At 39.6% G+C, this 17,118-nt stretch overlaps 1 protein-coding gene across 1 annotated transcript in view; it reads left to right on the top strand.

Moving 5' to 3' along the window:
• Positions 1-1,172: 1,172 nt before the first annotated feature.
• The window catches only part of TBCA (tubulin folding cofactor A), a 102,453-nt gene continuing 86,507 nt past the window's right edge, over positions 1,173-17,118 (top strand). The window contains exon 1 of the mRNA XM_007471958.1: positions 1,173-1,331. Coding sequence (XP_007472020.1) covers positions 1,279-1,331 — 53 coding nt within the window. The 5' untranslated portion in view covers positions 1,173-1,278. The remainder of the gene's footprint in view (positions 1,332-17,118) is intronic.

Genomic DNA, 17,118 nt, shown 5'->3' with positions numbered 1-17,118 from the left:
GCCAATAAATAAATTTATTTTTTTTAAAAAGAAATATACCAAAAGTAAAAATTAATTTTGGGTGATTCCAAAGTATCCAGGGAGCATTAAATGGGCAGGGGTCAGTCGTGGTAGACTTTCTCCAGGAGATGGGTTTTGATCTTGGATTTATACTAAGGTTCCTGAACTGGCAGGGTCTTGAACTGTCCAGAGCTAGTCACAAAAGCCAGAAGGAGTGAATCAAGTGGAGGGAAGGGTAAAGAGAGGCCTTTGAAGAATGATACCAAGAAACTATAAAAGGAAGGAGGCTCTGCCCTGCGTTCCTTGGGGGACTCTGTCAGGAAGAGGTTGCCAGAGCTCACTGGAGGTTTGTCTCATTTTATGCAATAGACACATTTTTTGAAAATATAAAATAGTCAAAAGCTGTTGGATATTATGCCAGGCATTGAGCTTTAACCTTCATATCTACTCTGTAAAGTGGACATTATTTCTATTTTGCATACAAGGCAAAAGCCTCAGCAGCGAGGTTAAGTGGCCTATGTGCCCAGTGTCAGTTAGCTATTAAAGCGTAAAACCCCTTTAATACCAAAGGTCAGTGGGTTTGTTTGACCACGAAGCCCAAGCTTTTTTATGCCACACAATTTTTGTAAGTTGGATATTTAAGATTTACTAGAGGTAATGATTTTTGAATAAGTCCTATAGTCGTTTTTTTTGTTAGGTGCATTTATCCACAAACATTGTTTGCAGGGGTCTGAGGTAGAGGGTAAGGATTTTCTTAACTGCGTGCATGACGGTAGTTTATTTCTTTAAACCTGCATCATTTTACCCCATTTCACATAAGATAATGACACCGAAAATATCTTCAATTTTTAGGTCACTCCCTCCTTTCAGCAGATAATCTCGCAAAGCAATGTCATGGCCAAACCAGTCTATCCGGGGAGACACAAGTTTCCCTAAACGCCCAGGCTGTGGAGACCGGGAAAAGTGTAACTTGTATTCACACTAAGAGGAGGGCTGTTCAAGAATAAAAAGGAGGGCTACTTGAGATAGACAAGCCAGGTTCTGCGAGCGGGAAACTTGGTGGAGGTGGGTGAGTGGTGACCCGCCCTTGGCTCGCGACCCTGGGCCCACGCCCAGCGGGTGTGGCAGCAGCGCCAGGGTGGCTCCGGGGCCGCGCCGGAGTGTGCGCATGCGCGCCGGTCCGCGCCGGCTACGCCTACAGGCCCGCTTCCTTCGCTTAGTCTCCCTCAACGGTTACCCCGGCTCTCCGCCACTCATTCCCGCGGCGCTCGAGGGACCATGGCCGATCCTCGCGTGAGGCAGATCAAGATCAAAACCGGCGTGGTGAAGCGGTAAGGAGCCAGGAGCGGCGCAGCTGCCGCCGCCTCGTCTTCCTCGCCCCGTGGCGGCCCGAGAGGCCGGGCGGAGCGCAGGCCCGAGCTGGGCCCCGGACTCCAGGCCTCAACTGGGGCGCCGCGGCCGGTGGGGACGAGGCGGGAACGGAGGGGGCGCGCAGGTGCCCAATCACCGGACCGGGGCACTCCCCTCCCCGCGCCTGCCCCCTCCAAAACCCAGCCGCAGAGCGGTGAAGGTCGCGGCGGCCCCACCCCTCCGGCGCCCGCAGTCCGGGAGGCAGAGGGGCGGCGGCCCGGCTCTCGAGGGCGGGGCGGGCTGGGGTAGTATCTCCGAGTGCGCTGCCCGGGTCTCTCTGCGGAACCTGGCTGGTGGGGGGCGCTTCCGGTCCATTACCTGCGCTCACGTGGACGTGCGAGCCCGTTGTGAAGTTTAGGGGGTCGCTGCGAGCCCGGCCCTCATTAGAAATGGGACCTTGCGGGCGCCCTGTCATCCGACATGGCAGGCGGGACTCGCAGTCTGAAGAACTGCGGCGTGAACTTCCAGCACACTCGACAAACTTCTTTGGCCTCACTCCTCGGCTAGCTTCCCCGAGGCTCGCCCCGGAGCTTGTGGGGTGCTGTTCAAATAACTATCCTGTGTAGGCCAGTCCTGTAATTCGCCGTTATTCTCACCGCTGTGAGACACTGGAGTGCTTATTAGGCCTTTATTGTTCAGACCTTTGAGGCATTCCAAGAGAAAAGATGAACAGCCTTCTGAAGAAGCAGGTTGTTTGGCAGTAAACATGTCTGATCCTAGCTCTCTGGCTTCTTCCTCTGCCCACCTTTCCTCCCTGTGTTGATATTTTCACCAGAGGAAGGACAAGGCAAAGGGGAGAATAAATTCACTTTTTAAGATATTGCCTCTGCGGCTTAGCACAGCATTGCACTGTGCTTTCCAGAAGCTGTCATTATTGTTAAGGCGGTAAGGAGATAGGATGAGTAGTAGTGAAATGTACAGCCTTTTCTGAAGTGAGACTGCTTGGGTTCCAATCTTGATTCTGCCATATATTATGTATTGTTGAATATATTACATTGCACCGTGCCTCAGTTTCCTCGTTTGTAAAATGGAGTAAGTACCCGCCTCGTGCAGTTGTTCCAAAAAACGCCTGCTGTTCTGTTTAACAGTATGTGGTAAGTACTAGTAAATGTTAACTAATACTATGGTTTGTATTCCCATTTTACAGATGAGAAACAGGTTTAATGAAGTTAAAATAGGAAAAGTAAACTTGTCCGGGGTCACTGTGCTAGTTAGTGGCAGAGCAGGGAAAAGCACTAGGGTTTCTGATCTACAACCTTTTGTTTTAAGCTACAGTGCCCCCCAGAAGAGTATTTTTTTAAATGTGTGATAATAGAAGGGGAGTTGAGATGTGTAATTGAAAATATAATTTGCCCTATTACCCCCAAGTTCTGTTTTCACTTTTGTTAGACTTACTTTGGTATGTCATTTTCATAAATCTATTTGGCAGAAGTACCAGGGTATAATGAAGAGTGCTTTAGAGGGAAAGTCATGAGAAATGACTTTTTTATTGAGTATAGTTGATTTACAATATTAGTTTCAGGTGTATAACAGTGATTCAAAATTTTTATTAATTATTCTCCATTAAGTTATTATAAAATATTGGCTATATTCCCTGTACTGTACAATATATTCTTGTAGCTTATTTATTTTATATGTAGTAGTTTGTACTTCTTAATCCCCAACCCCTATTCTACCCCATTCCCTTCCCTCTCCCCACTGGTAACTACTAGTTTGCTCTCTATATCTGTAAGTCAGTTTCTGATCTGTTATATTCATTTGTGTGTTTTATTTTTTAGATTCCACATATTAGTGATAACATAAAGTGTTTGTCTTTCTCTGTGTGACTTACTTCACTAAGCATAATACCCTGTAGGTCCATCCATGTTGTTGCAAATGGCAGAATTCCATTCTTTTTTATGGCTGAGTAGTATTCTGTCGTGTGTGTGTGTGTGTGTGTGTGTGTGTGTGTGTGTGTGTGTATGTGTGTGTACGTATATCACATCTTCTCTATCCATTCATCAGTTGACTGACGCTTAGGTTGCTTCCATAGCTTTGCTATTGTAAATAATGCTGCTGTGAACATGGGGGTGCATGTATCTTTTTGAAATAGTGTTTTCATTTTCTTCAGATAAATACCCGGGAGTGGAATTGCCGGATCATATGGTGGTTCTATTTTTAGTTTTCTGAGGAACCTTGATGCTGTTTCCCATAGTGGCTGCACCAATTTACATTCCCACCAACAGTGTACAGGGGTTCCCTTTTCTCCACATCCTCACCAGCATTTGTTATTTGTGGGAAGACACACTCATTTAGATAATAATTTACGTTTTCAGGCTTTCAAAAATTCTTAAGTACTTATGGAAACTGCTTGGAAATAAAGTTTTGTTTTCATTTTATTTCAATAATAGAGCATTATCTCACTAATTTTGATTCTTCGTACATAAGTAACTTTATCATTTTTATGAAATCCCTTCATAATTTACTTCATAATATCTCAAATTGCTTATAAATTAATGGAAATGCCTACTGTACATTTTTTCATGGCTTTTCTGTTGACATTTTGGTGTAGAGCTTTCCCATATGTACTGAAATGAGATATGGTTTTTAAAAAATCTAAAATTTCTATTTTAGCTGCTTATTACTCATATTTTGCCTTGGTAGATAACTCTAAATCCATAAATATTGTTCCCTATTCTCCTGTTACATTCTCCTGAAAATTATTTTACTCTGACTCCTTCCATCTTCTGCCTTAGTATCCTGTTTTTTTTAAAATTCTACATTATACTTCAGCAAAGGAAAAAAATAGATGAGGCAGATGTGGCAACACGTTAATAATTGTTGGGGATGAATGGTCATGGGTCTTCATTATATTCTTCTCTATATATATTAAACATTTTTTATAATAAAAAGGTTTGCATTTTTTTCTCCTCCAAATTTAGTTTCAAAGACTTCTCAATTAGTTTCATGATTCAGACATGTTCTTGGTTTTGTGAACAGCATTCTGTGCATTGGTTTCTTAAAGCAATGGTCTAAAATTCAGTTTCTGTTCTCAGCACCTTTTTTCTAGTCAAGATGTTCATTTCCCATCACCTCATTTATCTTCAGAAGTAACAACTTTTATTTGGAAAAAGAGATTTAAAGTCATTGAAGCCCAGAATTCCTTCAGTTTTCTTTCCAGGAGTTCAGAACCATTTAGAAATATATTCTAGGTGTTAGTCCTAGAGTTCAGTTTGGGTAGGCTGTGTGCTTGGGAGGGTAGATTCTTAAGAGTTTAGCGTCTCATCAAATCTGCTAAAATACTTCAGGTGATCTGAAAGTTCCCTGTAGTGGGTTTTAGGAAGAAATGTGGACAGGCAGATGGAATATTACTGGAGTATGGAAACAGGCAATAAATAAAAGGTGGTATTTGGCAACTGAGAGATCATACAATGAGTGGAAGATGCACATTTCAGCATGTTGGCAAAATGGTGATTTTAGACCCTAAGGAAATAGGCAGAAGCCTCACAGTGCTCTAGTCCTAGATAAACTTTATTTCACATGGTAACAAAGGCAAAGGATCTGATTTCCTGAAATAGATTTCAAGAGACAGGTTAGACCCCTAGAAACAGGAGAGTCCAGTTACTAGGAATGGCTTGTAAGGTGAGAGTTAGACAGCAATGAGTCTGACTTGGTACTGAGTTCCTGACTCCTAGGACTTGTCAAATATCTCCTCCCCTGCAATGGGATTGTTTTTCTAGGGCTAATTCTGGCTGTGAATTAGAGATATGTGTGCACTAGGGGCTGGGTAATATACGAAGTTTCTTCAAGCAGAAGCCTGTGTTCACATGTGACTCCTTGTTAATGGGTATTAGTTGGTAGGCTTGGGTCTTGCAGGCTCTTTTTAAAGATTTGATGTTCGACAAATATTTAACAAATGAGACTGAATATCCTTTACCAAATTACACCAACATCACTGGAATATTTTTCTTTATCTTCTTATCTTCCTTTGAGACTGGGAGTGACATCAGTGATGAAACTGTCTTGTTCACTGCTCTGTCTTCAGTGCCTGGCATGGAATAGCCACCTGACCTAAGTTTACTGAGATTAATTGAATGATCAATGCCAAACAGTATTAAGCAAGGTCAGATTTACTCGAGTTTTCTATTGAAATAATCACAGCCTCCTTTTTGTTCATCCTTGATAATTTAAGGGCTTATATTAGGAGTTTGGGATTAACATATACAGACTACTATATATAAAATAGATAAACACAAGGGCCTACTATATAGCACAGGGAGCTATATTCAATATCTTGTAATCACATATAATGGAAAAGAATCTGAAAAAGAACATATATATGTATATGTATATCTGAATCACTTTGCTGTGCACCTGAAACTAACACAACACTGTAAGTCAACTATACTTCAATGTAAATAAATAAATAAATAAAGTGTGTATGTGTGTGTGAAAAAAAATAAAATAAAAATAAAGATTTGAATCCATGTTCCAGATTGCTGGACCTACTTATATGTGACTGGGCACAGCTAATCTGGCAGCCCTAGCAAGGAGTTACCAGATATGACTCCAAATTTCTTCTTTTCCAGTGCAGAACTTTAAATCTCCCCCACCCCGCCCCCCATTGTCTCGCTGACATTAGTTGTCTGGCTTTACCTGGGACAGAAGGGTTTCCAGGATGTGGAACCTACAGTGCTAAAGTTGGGAAAGTCCCAAGCAAACCAGGGTGATTCGTATTAGTACTTACATAAGTAGCTAACATAGCACTGTTTTGTATGTGCTGTGATTATTTGGAGACTATTTGCTGATAGTACAACTGTGAATTGAATGTTGTACTTTACTTAAAACTTAAATGCATCCTGCAAATATGAAGTTTCGCCAGAGAAGCTTTTTTTCCTGTATTAAATTATTGGTGATTTAGAAAATACTTTTCTCTAAAGTAGAAGATACAGCACTGATTTTTTTTCTTCTAGTTTTATTGAGATATAATTGACATACAGCAACTGTATAAGTTTAAGGTATACAGCATAATGATTTGACTTACATACATTATGAAATTATTACCACAGTAAGTTTAGTGAACATCTATCATCTTATATAGATACAGAATTAAAGAAATAGAAAAAAATTTTTTTCCTTGTGATCAGAACTCAGAATTTACTCGTACAACTTTCATGATAACATATAGTGTTAATTATATTTATCATGTTGTTCATTACATACCTCGTAGTACTTATTTACCTTATAACTGGAAGTTTGTACCTTTTTGACTATCTTTATCCAATTCCCCTTCTCCCCCACTCCCCACCTTTGGTAACCACAAATCTGATCTTTTTTTCTATGAGTTTTTTTTGTTTTTGAAGTATAATTGACCTACAACGCTGTGGTAGTTCCTGATATACAACATAGTAATTTGACATTTCTGTATTTCAAAATGAACACCATGATAAGTCTAGTTACCATCTGTCACCATACAAAGATGTTACATAATTATTGATTATATTCACACTGTACCTTTCATACCTGTGACTCATTTATTTTGTAACTGGAAGTTTGTACCTCTTAATCTCCCTCACCTATTTCTCTCTTCCCCACCACATGCCTCCCCTTTGGCAACCACCTGTTTGTTCTCTCTAAGATTCTGTTGCTGTCTAGTTATGTTTGTTCATTTGTTTTGTTTTTTAGATCCCACATATAGGTAAAATCACATAGTATTTGTTTTTCTCTGTCTGATTTATTTCACTTAGGATAATGCCCTCTAAGTCCATCCATGTTGTCACAAATGACAAGATTTCATTTTTCTTTATGGCTGAGTAATATTCCATTGTGTGTGTATGTATAAGTAATTATAAATATATATATCAATCACATTTTCTTTATTCATCTGTTCATGGGCACTTAGGTTTCTTCCCTATCTTGGCTATTGTCTTGGCTATTGTAAGTGCTGCAGAGAACATCGGAGTGCATATATCTTTTTGAATTAGTATTTTAGTTTTCTTTGGGTAATTACTCAAGAGTGGAATCGCTGGATTGTATAGTAGTTTTATTTTTAATTTTTTGAGGAATCTCCATACTGTTTCCTATAGTGGCTGCACTAATTTACATTCCCACCAGCAGTACACAAGGGTTCCTTTTTCTCCACATCCTCACCAACATTTGTTATTTGTTTTCTTTTTTAAAATTTATTTATATTAATTTATTATTTTTGGCTGTGTTGGGTCTTCGGTGCTATGCGCAGGCTTTCTCTAGTTGCGGCAAGCGGGGGCTGTTCTTCGTTGCAGCGCGTGGGCTTCTCTTGTTGCCGAGCACAGGCTCTAGAGCGTGCTGGCTTCAGTAGATGTGGCACGTGGGCTCAGTAGTTGTGGCTCGTGGGCTCTAGAGCACAGGCTCAGTAGTTGTGGTCCATGGGCTTAGTTGCTCCGCGGCATGTGAGATCTTCCTGGAGCAGATTCTTAACCACTGCGCCACCAGGGAAGCCCTGTTATTTGTTTTCTTTTTGCTACTAGCCATTCTGACAGGTATGAGGTGATATCTCATTGTAGTTTTAATTTGCATTTCCCTGATGATGAGTGATGTTGAGCATCTTTTCATGTGCTTGTTGGCCATATGTATATCTTCTTTGGAAAAACGTCTATTCAGGTACTCTGCCCATTTTTTAATCAGGTTGTTTGTGTTTTTGATCTTGAGTTATGAGAGTTTTTTGTGTATTTTGGATATTAACTCCTTATCAGATATATGTTTGCAAATACCTTCTCCTGTTGAGTAGGTGACCTTTTCATTTTGTTGATAGTTTTGCTTTATTGTGCAAAAGGTGTTTACTTTGATTAGTTCCATTTGTTTGTTTTTGTTTCCCTTGCCCAAGGTGACAAATCCAGAAAGATCTTGCTAAGACTCACGTCAAAGAGCGTAGTGCCTATTTTTTCTTCTAAAAGTTTTATGGTTTCAGGTATTACTTTTAAGTCTTTAATCCATAGTGAGTTCATTTTTGGATATGATATGAGAAAGTAGTCCAGTTTGATTCTTCTGCAGGCAGCTGTCCAGTTTTCTCAATACCATTTTTTGAAGATACTGTCTTTCCCCCATTTTTCACTAAAGCAGAAGAAAAAAATAGCCTTGATGTTTTAAATGCTGATATGTTATTTCAGCTAAATGACATATGTCTACCGTAAGTTTCCAAGTATGATTTCAGTTTATAAAATAAGGGTTTTTCTCTTCTTAAGCTGTATTTATGGTAAATTCAAGAAATTCTTCTGCAAGAACAAAATGTTTTCATTCATTTAACATAAAAGGTTATTTAATAACTTTAAAGCCAACTTATTTTCAATAAAGCCTGCTAAAAATGTCCACTGGTGAGTGAATTAATTCATTAAAAATGCTTTCTGAAATATATCTTTTTATAACCATTTTAGATTCGTAATGGCTTAAAATCCAATGTGAACAAAGAATGTTAGGGCATTGGAAATAGCACTGACATTGGCCCATAGTTTTCCTCTGATTAAATGAAAGTGACACCAGTAGATTAGAATGAGACTAGGACAATTCACACTGCAATTGTGTTAGTTTAACTTTAACAATCTTTTAACACTCTTGTTTAAATGTAGCTGACATACCATAATTACAAATCTACAAGGCTTGATTATAGAATTTTACATCATGGATCTGTGGGGAAATTGTATTGATTTTTTTTTTTTTTTTAAATAAAGCAAGCACCTTTTCCAAACTGTGGCATCTTCCTAAGTTTGTTTATACCCATACCTCTAATATACAACTGTGTATGATACATATAACATATATATTGTACAGCAGGCATAAAAAAACATAAAAGGTAAGTAAAATCGCCACAGTTAATTATATATTTATATATATATGTTATAGTGACAAACATATATTTATGTATATAATACATGTTATAGTGACGTACATTATGTATATGTATGCGGATTATATATTTTATACTGACATAAAACTGAAAAATATGAATGACACATGTACTTACATAGACATGGAGATATAGTTTTACCCGTTTAGCTGTAGTTGTATATACGCTTCCCCTTTTTAAAGTAATTATGGCTAGAAATATGGTGGACAGTGTCTGGGAGAGGTTAGGGACATAGCCTTGTAAATTATTCTTGTAAGCTTTAGTAGCTTTGTACCTTTTTGTGTATTCTCCTCTTCTTCCACATCATAGCACTTTGATGTGAGTTAAAGTAAGTTCAGCCAAAATGGCCAACTTCCTACCTTGAAATTTAGCCAACTCCTTTTGGAATGTCTGTAATGTATCCAGTTCTCCAAAGTGATGGTCAGAGTCACTGTCAAAATGGATTGCAGGTGGTCAGCTCTTCCCCACATTCTGCCAACTACTTGGCAAGCATTGACTCGTAGGAGCTACACAGCTGGCAACCAGATGTCTCTTTAAGCTGGAAAGGAGGAAAGCTAAGGCCACTCATGACCATGGTTGTCCCAGCACAACCTGTATTATTCTGCAAGTTGAATGTGGAAATGAAAGATCTTTCGACCCCTGTGTGTGCATGTAGGTGTGTTCTGTGTTTTCATTGCATTTTTTTGTTTGATAGAAAAATTTAAAAATTTGTAGTAAGCCAGGTTGGAAAATTTTGTTAAAAATAGTAGTCCACACAGACCTACTAGAGCATGGACTTGAGGATATGGGGAGGGGGAAGGGTAAGCTGGGACAAAGTGAGAGAGTGGCATGGACATATATACACTACCAGATGTAAAATAGATAGCTAGTGGAAAGTAGCCGCATAGCACAGGGAGATCAGCTCAGTGCTTTGTGACCACCTAGAGGGGTGGGATAGGGAGGGTGGGAGGGAGGGAGACGCAAGAGGGAAGAGATATGCGAACATATATATATGCATAACTGATTCACTTTGTTATAAAGCGGAAACTAACACACCATTGTAAAGCAGTTATACTCCAATAAAGATATTAAAAAAAAAAAAAAGTAATCCAGAACTATTTAGGATATAAATGCTTAGATGTGTGGTCTTCCTATTCCAACATTCCATTTCCAATAATAAAATTATACAAGAACATAATTCCAACTGTGATGCTGTTTAATGTGCCCAAATAGAGCTCATTTTAAAATAACAATGACTCATCCAAAGATCACTTATTTAGCAACCTCACTCAGAACCTCTATCTTTGAAGCACCTGGTATGGTGTTGACATATAATAAATGCTCAACAGAAGTCTTTCCAGTGAACAAAGGCATGGATGAAGCCTTACTCTATAAGGATTTTTGACCTGAGAAGCAGTAGGGAGCTACTGAATTGATTATGATGTGGCAGCAAAATAGTATAGTTATTGCTGCAGTTGGAGTTAAACAGATGGAATCCCAGGCTCCACTCACTACATAGGTGACCCTAAGCAAGCTATTTAACCTTTAAAAGCCCGAGTTTTCTTAGCTGGAAAATGGGTTAATGATAGTATCTTTCTTGTACTGTTGTTCAGAGAATTGTAAGGTAATCATTTAAAGCACTAAGCCCAAATGCCTGATATGTACGTTCAGTATATGTTAACTGCTGTCGTTATTATCATCGTAATCATTCTGTAGAAGTATAAACAGTGTAGTCTCCCCAGGAGAGACCCTGGAACTTGCTTTCTTTTAAACTTTTTTTTTTTTGGCCGTGCCACACGGCATGTGGGATCTTAGTTCCCCGACCAGGGATCGAACCCACGTACCCTGCATTGGAAGCGCAGAGTCTTAACCACTGAACCACCAGGGAAGTCCCTTGCTGTCGTTTTTTTGTTGTTGTTGTTACACGGGCCTCTCACTGTTGCGGCCTCACCCGTTGCGGAGCACAGGCTCCAGATGCACAGGCTCAGCGGCCATGGCTCACGGGCCCAGCCGCTTCACGGCATGTGGGATCCTCCCAGACCGGTGCACAAACCCGTGTCCCCTGCATTGGCAGGTGGACTCTCAACCACTGCGCCACCAGGGAAGCCCCATTTTTCTTTTAATTGCTGAGATGTTGATTCCCTGCTTTGAAGCCCCAGCAAAATATCTCTTTATATCAGTGACTCTGTATTTTTAACACCTTAAAAAATACTGTATCTTCCGCCCATTTTTTGATTTGGGTTTGTTTTTTTGATATTGAGCTGCCTGAGCTGTTTGTATATTTTGGAGATTAATCCTTTGTCTGCTGCTTCATTTACAAATATTTTCTCCCATTCTGAGGGTTGTCTTTTCATCTTGTTTATGGTTTCCTTTGCTGTGCAAAAGCTTTTAAGTTAATTAGGTCCCATTTGCTTTTTTTTTGTTTTTATTTTCATTACTCTAGGAGGTGGGTCAGAAGAGATCTTGCTGAGATAATGACCATCATCAAAAAAATCTACAAACAATAAATTCTGGAGAGGGTGTGGAGAAAAGGGAACCCTCTTGCACTATTGGTGGGAATGTAAATTGATACAGCCACTGTGGAGAACAGAATGGTGTTTCCTTAAAAAACTAAAAATAGAAGTACCATATGACCCAGCATATAACCTGAGAAAACCATAATTCAAAAAGTCACATGTACCCCAGTGTTCATTGCAGCACTATTTACAATAGCCAGGACATGGAAGCAACATAAATGTCCAATGACAGGTGAATGGATAAAGAAGATGTGGTACATATATATATAGTGGAATATTACTCAGCCATAAAAAGGAATGAAATTGGGTCATTTGTAGAGATGTGGATGGACCTAGAGTCTGTCATACAGAGTGAAGTAAGCCAGAAAGAAAAAAACATATCATATATTAACACATATGTGTGGAATCTAGACATATGGTACAGATGAACCTATTTGCAGGGCAAGAGTAGAGACGCAGACGTAGAGAACACAATGTGTCAAGGCCAGTTTCTCTCTTACTGCACTTCCATAAAGTTTATCGTAGGGAAGAGTAGTCAAGTGAGTGAGTGTTTAAGAGCCCTCATTCTAAAATCTATAAATGATTCACCAAAACTGTCAGAAGACATCCCTACAGTGCTAATGCTAGATTATAATTATTTTCAAATCCTTCTTAATATTTTGTTTTTAATTGAGTTCCCCCTTTGTTGTTGATATCCTTTCACCTGTGCTAAAGAAATATTTTATGGAGCCTTATGTGTATACATATGCTTTAACTCAGGGTTTATTTGTCTATAAACAAGTAGGCATCTATTTTTTCACTAAATGATCCTCAGCTTCTGAACAGTACTAAAATGACATGCTTTTAATGTGCATCCATTGCCTGAAATATGTCTGTATTCTATGAAGCTTTTGAAGACCTATAATTCTACTGAAGTGTAATTCAACTTAGGTTACTAGTACAGTAATTTTGATCTCAAACCTAGGACGTTAAGTTCTAAGGACTTTGCACTATATAAGATATACAAAGATTTTCTTAAGGCCAAGTAGTTCTTCTCATCTTTTTAGGGACCAGAGGAATGGTGTATAATACATTGCTTACAGCAAAACAGGCATTTAATACATATTTGCAAATTGAGTTGAGGAATGGAGAAAACCAGAAAAGAGGTCAGTTATATGAGGGGGAACAGCTCAAGAGTCTGTTCCCCCTCCTATAATTGAAGTTTGCTTTTATCACTAAAAGTGAGAGACTTTGAAAGGAGAGAGGTTGCTGAGTACTCCAGTTAAACTTCAGAAGAGCAATAAAGGTCTTCCCTGGTGGTGCAGTGGTTAAGAATACGCCTACCAATGCAGGGGACACGGGTTCAAGCCCTGGTCCGGGAAGATCCCACATGCAATGGAGCAACTAAGCCCATGAGCCACAACTACTGAGCCTGAGTTCTAGAGCCCATGAGCCACAACTGCTGAGCCCACGTGCTGCGACTACTGAAGCCTGCAGGCCTAGAGCCCGTGCACCGCAACATGAGAAGCCACACATCATGACGAAAACTAGCCCTGGCTTGCTGCAACTAGAGAAAGCCTGCGCGCAGCAACAAAGACCCAACACAGCCAAAAATAAATGAAATAAAATAAATACATTTATTTAAAAAAAAGAGCAATAAAACAGCTGCAAGTAATCACAATCCTCAAAGACTTTTGTCAGGATAGTATTTTTATTGGAGAAATGAAAGATAAGAAAATATATTTATATCAGGTATTTCTTTAGAAGTTAACAGTTTCGCAGGATTGTTTCTTACCTAGAAAAGAAACTAGTCTATTGTAGAAACATTTTAAACTTTTTTATAAATTTATTTTTTTATTTTTGGCTGCATTGGGTCCTCGTTGTTGCACGCGGGCTTTCTCTAGTTGCAGCGACCGGGGGCTACTCTTCCTTGCAGTGCACAGGCTTCTCATTGCGGTGGCTTCTCTTGTTGCAGAGCATGGGCTGTAGGCACACAGGCTCAGTAGCTGTGGCTCGCGGGCTCTAGAGCGCAGGCTCAGTAGCTATGGAGCAGGGGCTCAGTTGCTCCGCGGCATGTGGGATCTTCCCAGACCAGCGCTCAAACCCGTGTCCCCTGCATTGGCAGGCAGACTCTTAACCACTGCGCCACCAGGGAAGCCCTAGAAGCATTTTTAATTATTAATAAGTTCAATCTAAAAATGGTTTTGAGGGACTTCCCTGGTGGCGCAGTGGTTAAGAATCCGCCTGCCAGTTCAGGGGACACGGGTTTGAGTGCTGGTCTGGGAAGATCCCACATGCTGCGGAGCAACTGAACCCCTGCTCCACAGCTACTGAGCCTGCGTTCTAGAGCCCGTGAGCCACGGCTACTAAGCCCGCGTGCCACAACTACTGAAGCTCACGCGCCTAAAGCCCGTGCTCTGCAACAAGAGAAGCCATTGCAATGAGAAACCTGTACACCACAATGAAGAGTAGCCCCCACTTGCTGCAGCTAGAGAAAGCCTGCGTGCATTAAGGAAAACCCAACGCAGCCAAAAATGAATGAATAAATGAATTAATTAAAAAAATAAATAAAGCTTTGTAGTTTACCTAGAACTAACCAAAACACTGTCTCCCTTTGATTCAAATTTAATAGACGTGTGTGTGTGTGTGTGTGTGTGTGTGTGTGTGTGTGGTGTAACTGCCTATTGTTAAGTTACTTACATAAATAGGCTCACCCATACCAGGATGTTATTTTTGAAACCTAAGAAAAATAGTAAGGATATAGGTAAGTTGAAATCTCATTATGGGCAGTAGATGATATTTCAGGGGAACATAATATGGCAGAGTTTTGGGCCCAGTCCTTAAGGAACTTGTGCTCTGTTATATAGGGTGCATATATCTAAATATTTATTAGAACTGCAAGTATCTCTTTATATAAATCCCCAATCTCCAGCTTTCTCTTGAGCTTTAGACTCATTTTAAAGTATTGAATTTATGTCTTTAGTATGCTCTGGTTTCAAACTCCGTCTGACAGCAAACTAATTATTTTCTTACATCTGATCCTTTTCATCTATTTTATGAAGAAAAAAATTTATTTCATGTATGAAAAAAATCTAGGGAAAACACAATAAACCTAAAATGAAACAATACAGGTACATTGGAAGTGCCCCTTTCTGAGTTTGTTCCTTTTCTTCTTTGCCTGTTAGTAGTTATTATTCTGAATTTGGTTTTTATCATTTCCACACATATTTTTAAACTTCTATTTTATATGTAGATATACATGAACCATATTAAAGTATTCTGCACACTTAACAACACTTATATTTTTGTGTAACATAAAATATATCTGGAAGGATACATAGGAAAGTGGTCACGTTGGTTGTCCCTGGGAGAGAAACTGTATAACTAGGACAGGGATGGGAGGAAATTCTCATAATTTTGAATTGTGTATTACCTATCAAAATATAGATTAATTTAAAATTTAAAAACTATAAGTAGTGTCATATTGTAGGAATCTCTCTTTAGCCTACTTTTGGTGCATATTACTGTTCTCAAAATTTATTCATGTTGAAACATGCAGCTCTAATTCATTCTGTTGCGTGAATTTACTAGTGTTTTGTTTCATTCTCATGTTGATGAATATTTAGTTTTATTTTTTTCCACTTTTACAAATGATGCTACCATGTACTTTGTTAAATATGGCTTCTAGTGCACATATATAACAGTTAGTATAAGGCAGAATTTTCTAAGGAATGGGCCCTGAATGGATTACAGGTATACAAGGGTATAGCTGTCCTTAATCTTCATGATGGCCAGGTATGGCCAAGAAGAGCCATGGACTGTATGGGGGAAGAGCCTTTCAGACAAAACAACAGTAGATACAAAGGCTTGAAGAAGAGAGAAAGATTGGCCAGTTTGAGGAGGAGCAACCAAGTGAGAAAGAGGAGGAGGGGTAGGAGACACCTTGAAAAGTAGGAGGGAGAAGATATAGATCCTACAGGGCCTACCTAGTGTGTAAGGATTTGGGCTCAAGTCTCAAGAGATGTCACCACCTCTGCAGAAGTTTCCTGTCTGTCTCCCTTCTCTGTGTTCTCAAAGAACTTTGTATAGTAGCCTTCTCTTATCCATGGGGGATATGTTCAAAAACTTGCAGTAGGTGCCTGAAACTGCAGATAGTACCAAACTCTGTATCTACTATGTTTTTTCCTGTACTAATGAGTGGGTAGTGTATACAGTGTGGATGATTCACATCCTGGGTGGGACAAAGCAGTACAGTATGAGATTTCATCACAGTACCCAAAACGTGCATGCAGTTTAAAACTTACTGTTTATTTCTGGAACTTTCCATTTGATATTTTCAGACTGCAGTTGACTGCTGTGGGTAACTGAAACCTCAGATAAGGGGGGATTACTGTAATTTTCTGTTCCTTTCATTAGACCGTTGGTTTCCAAAGTATGGTCCAGGGGCCCCTGGGGGTCTCTGACACCCTTTCAGGGTGTTTGCAAGGTCAAAGTTATTTTCATAGTAATACTGAGACATTGTTTGCCTTTTTCACTTTCATTTGCAGAAAATTGTATAGTGGAGTTTTCCAGAGATTAATGATATGTGATATTGTAACAGATTGAATGAAGAAGGAGATATAAGAATCCAGATGCTTCTGTTAATCTAGACATTTAAAAGATTTGCAAAAATGTGAAGCATTGCCATTCTTCTCACTAAATGTTTTCGTTTTGGAAAATATAGTTATTTTTCATAAAATAGGTTATTTTTGTTAACATGTACATCTATTTTGTTGTTTTTCTTTTTTTTTTTTTTTTGCAGTACGCGGTCCTCTCACTGTTGTGGCCTCTCCCGTTGCGGAGCACAGGCTCCGGACGCGCAGGCTCAGCGGCCATGGCTCACGGGCCCAGCTGCTCTGCGGCATGTGGGATCTTCCCGGACCGGTGCACGAACCCACGTCCCCTGCATCGGCAGGCGCACTCTCAACCACTGCGCCACCAGGGAAGCCCCTATTTTGTTGTTTTTAAGTGAATTAACACATACTACATTTTTAATTAAAATATTTTTGTGATTTCCCAGTTTTAATTTCTAATACAGTAAATATTAATATATATAACTCACATAACCAAAAGATCTTTGAGGTCCTGTGGTATTGTAATTTATAGTAAGAAATATATATTTCGTCTTCCTCCCCATTCCTGACAGAGAGCTCCTAAAACCCTTGAAATTTCCTCGGTGATGAGAGTAGTGAAGTTGTCTTATGTTAATTAGACAATTTTGGAAAGCACCTGGGTAACCAAAGGATGGGGGCTGTTGCCAGGGGAACCAACTGTGATTAAAAAGTTGGGGCTTCCCTGGTGGCGCAGTGCTTGAGAGTCCGCCTGCCGATGCAGGAG

Source organism: Lipotes vexillifer, unplaced genomic scaffold (assembly GCF_000442215.2).
Source record: "Lipotes vexillifer unplaced genomic scaffold, Lipotes_vexillifer_v1.1 scaffold83, whole genome shotgun sequence".
Lineage (NCBI taxonomy): Eukaryota > Metazoa > Chordata > Mammalia > Artiodactyla > Lipotidae > Lipotes > Lipotes vexillifer.
This window is presented reverse-complemented; position numbering and strand designations above follow the sequence as displayed.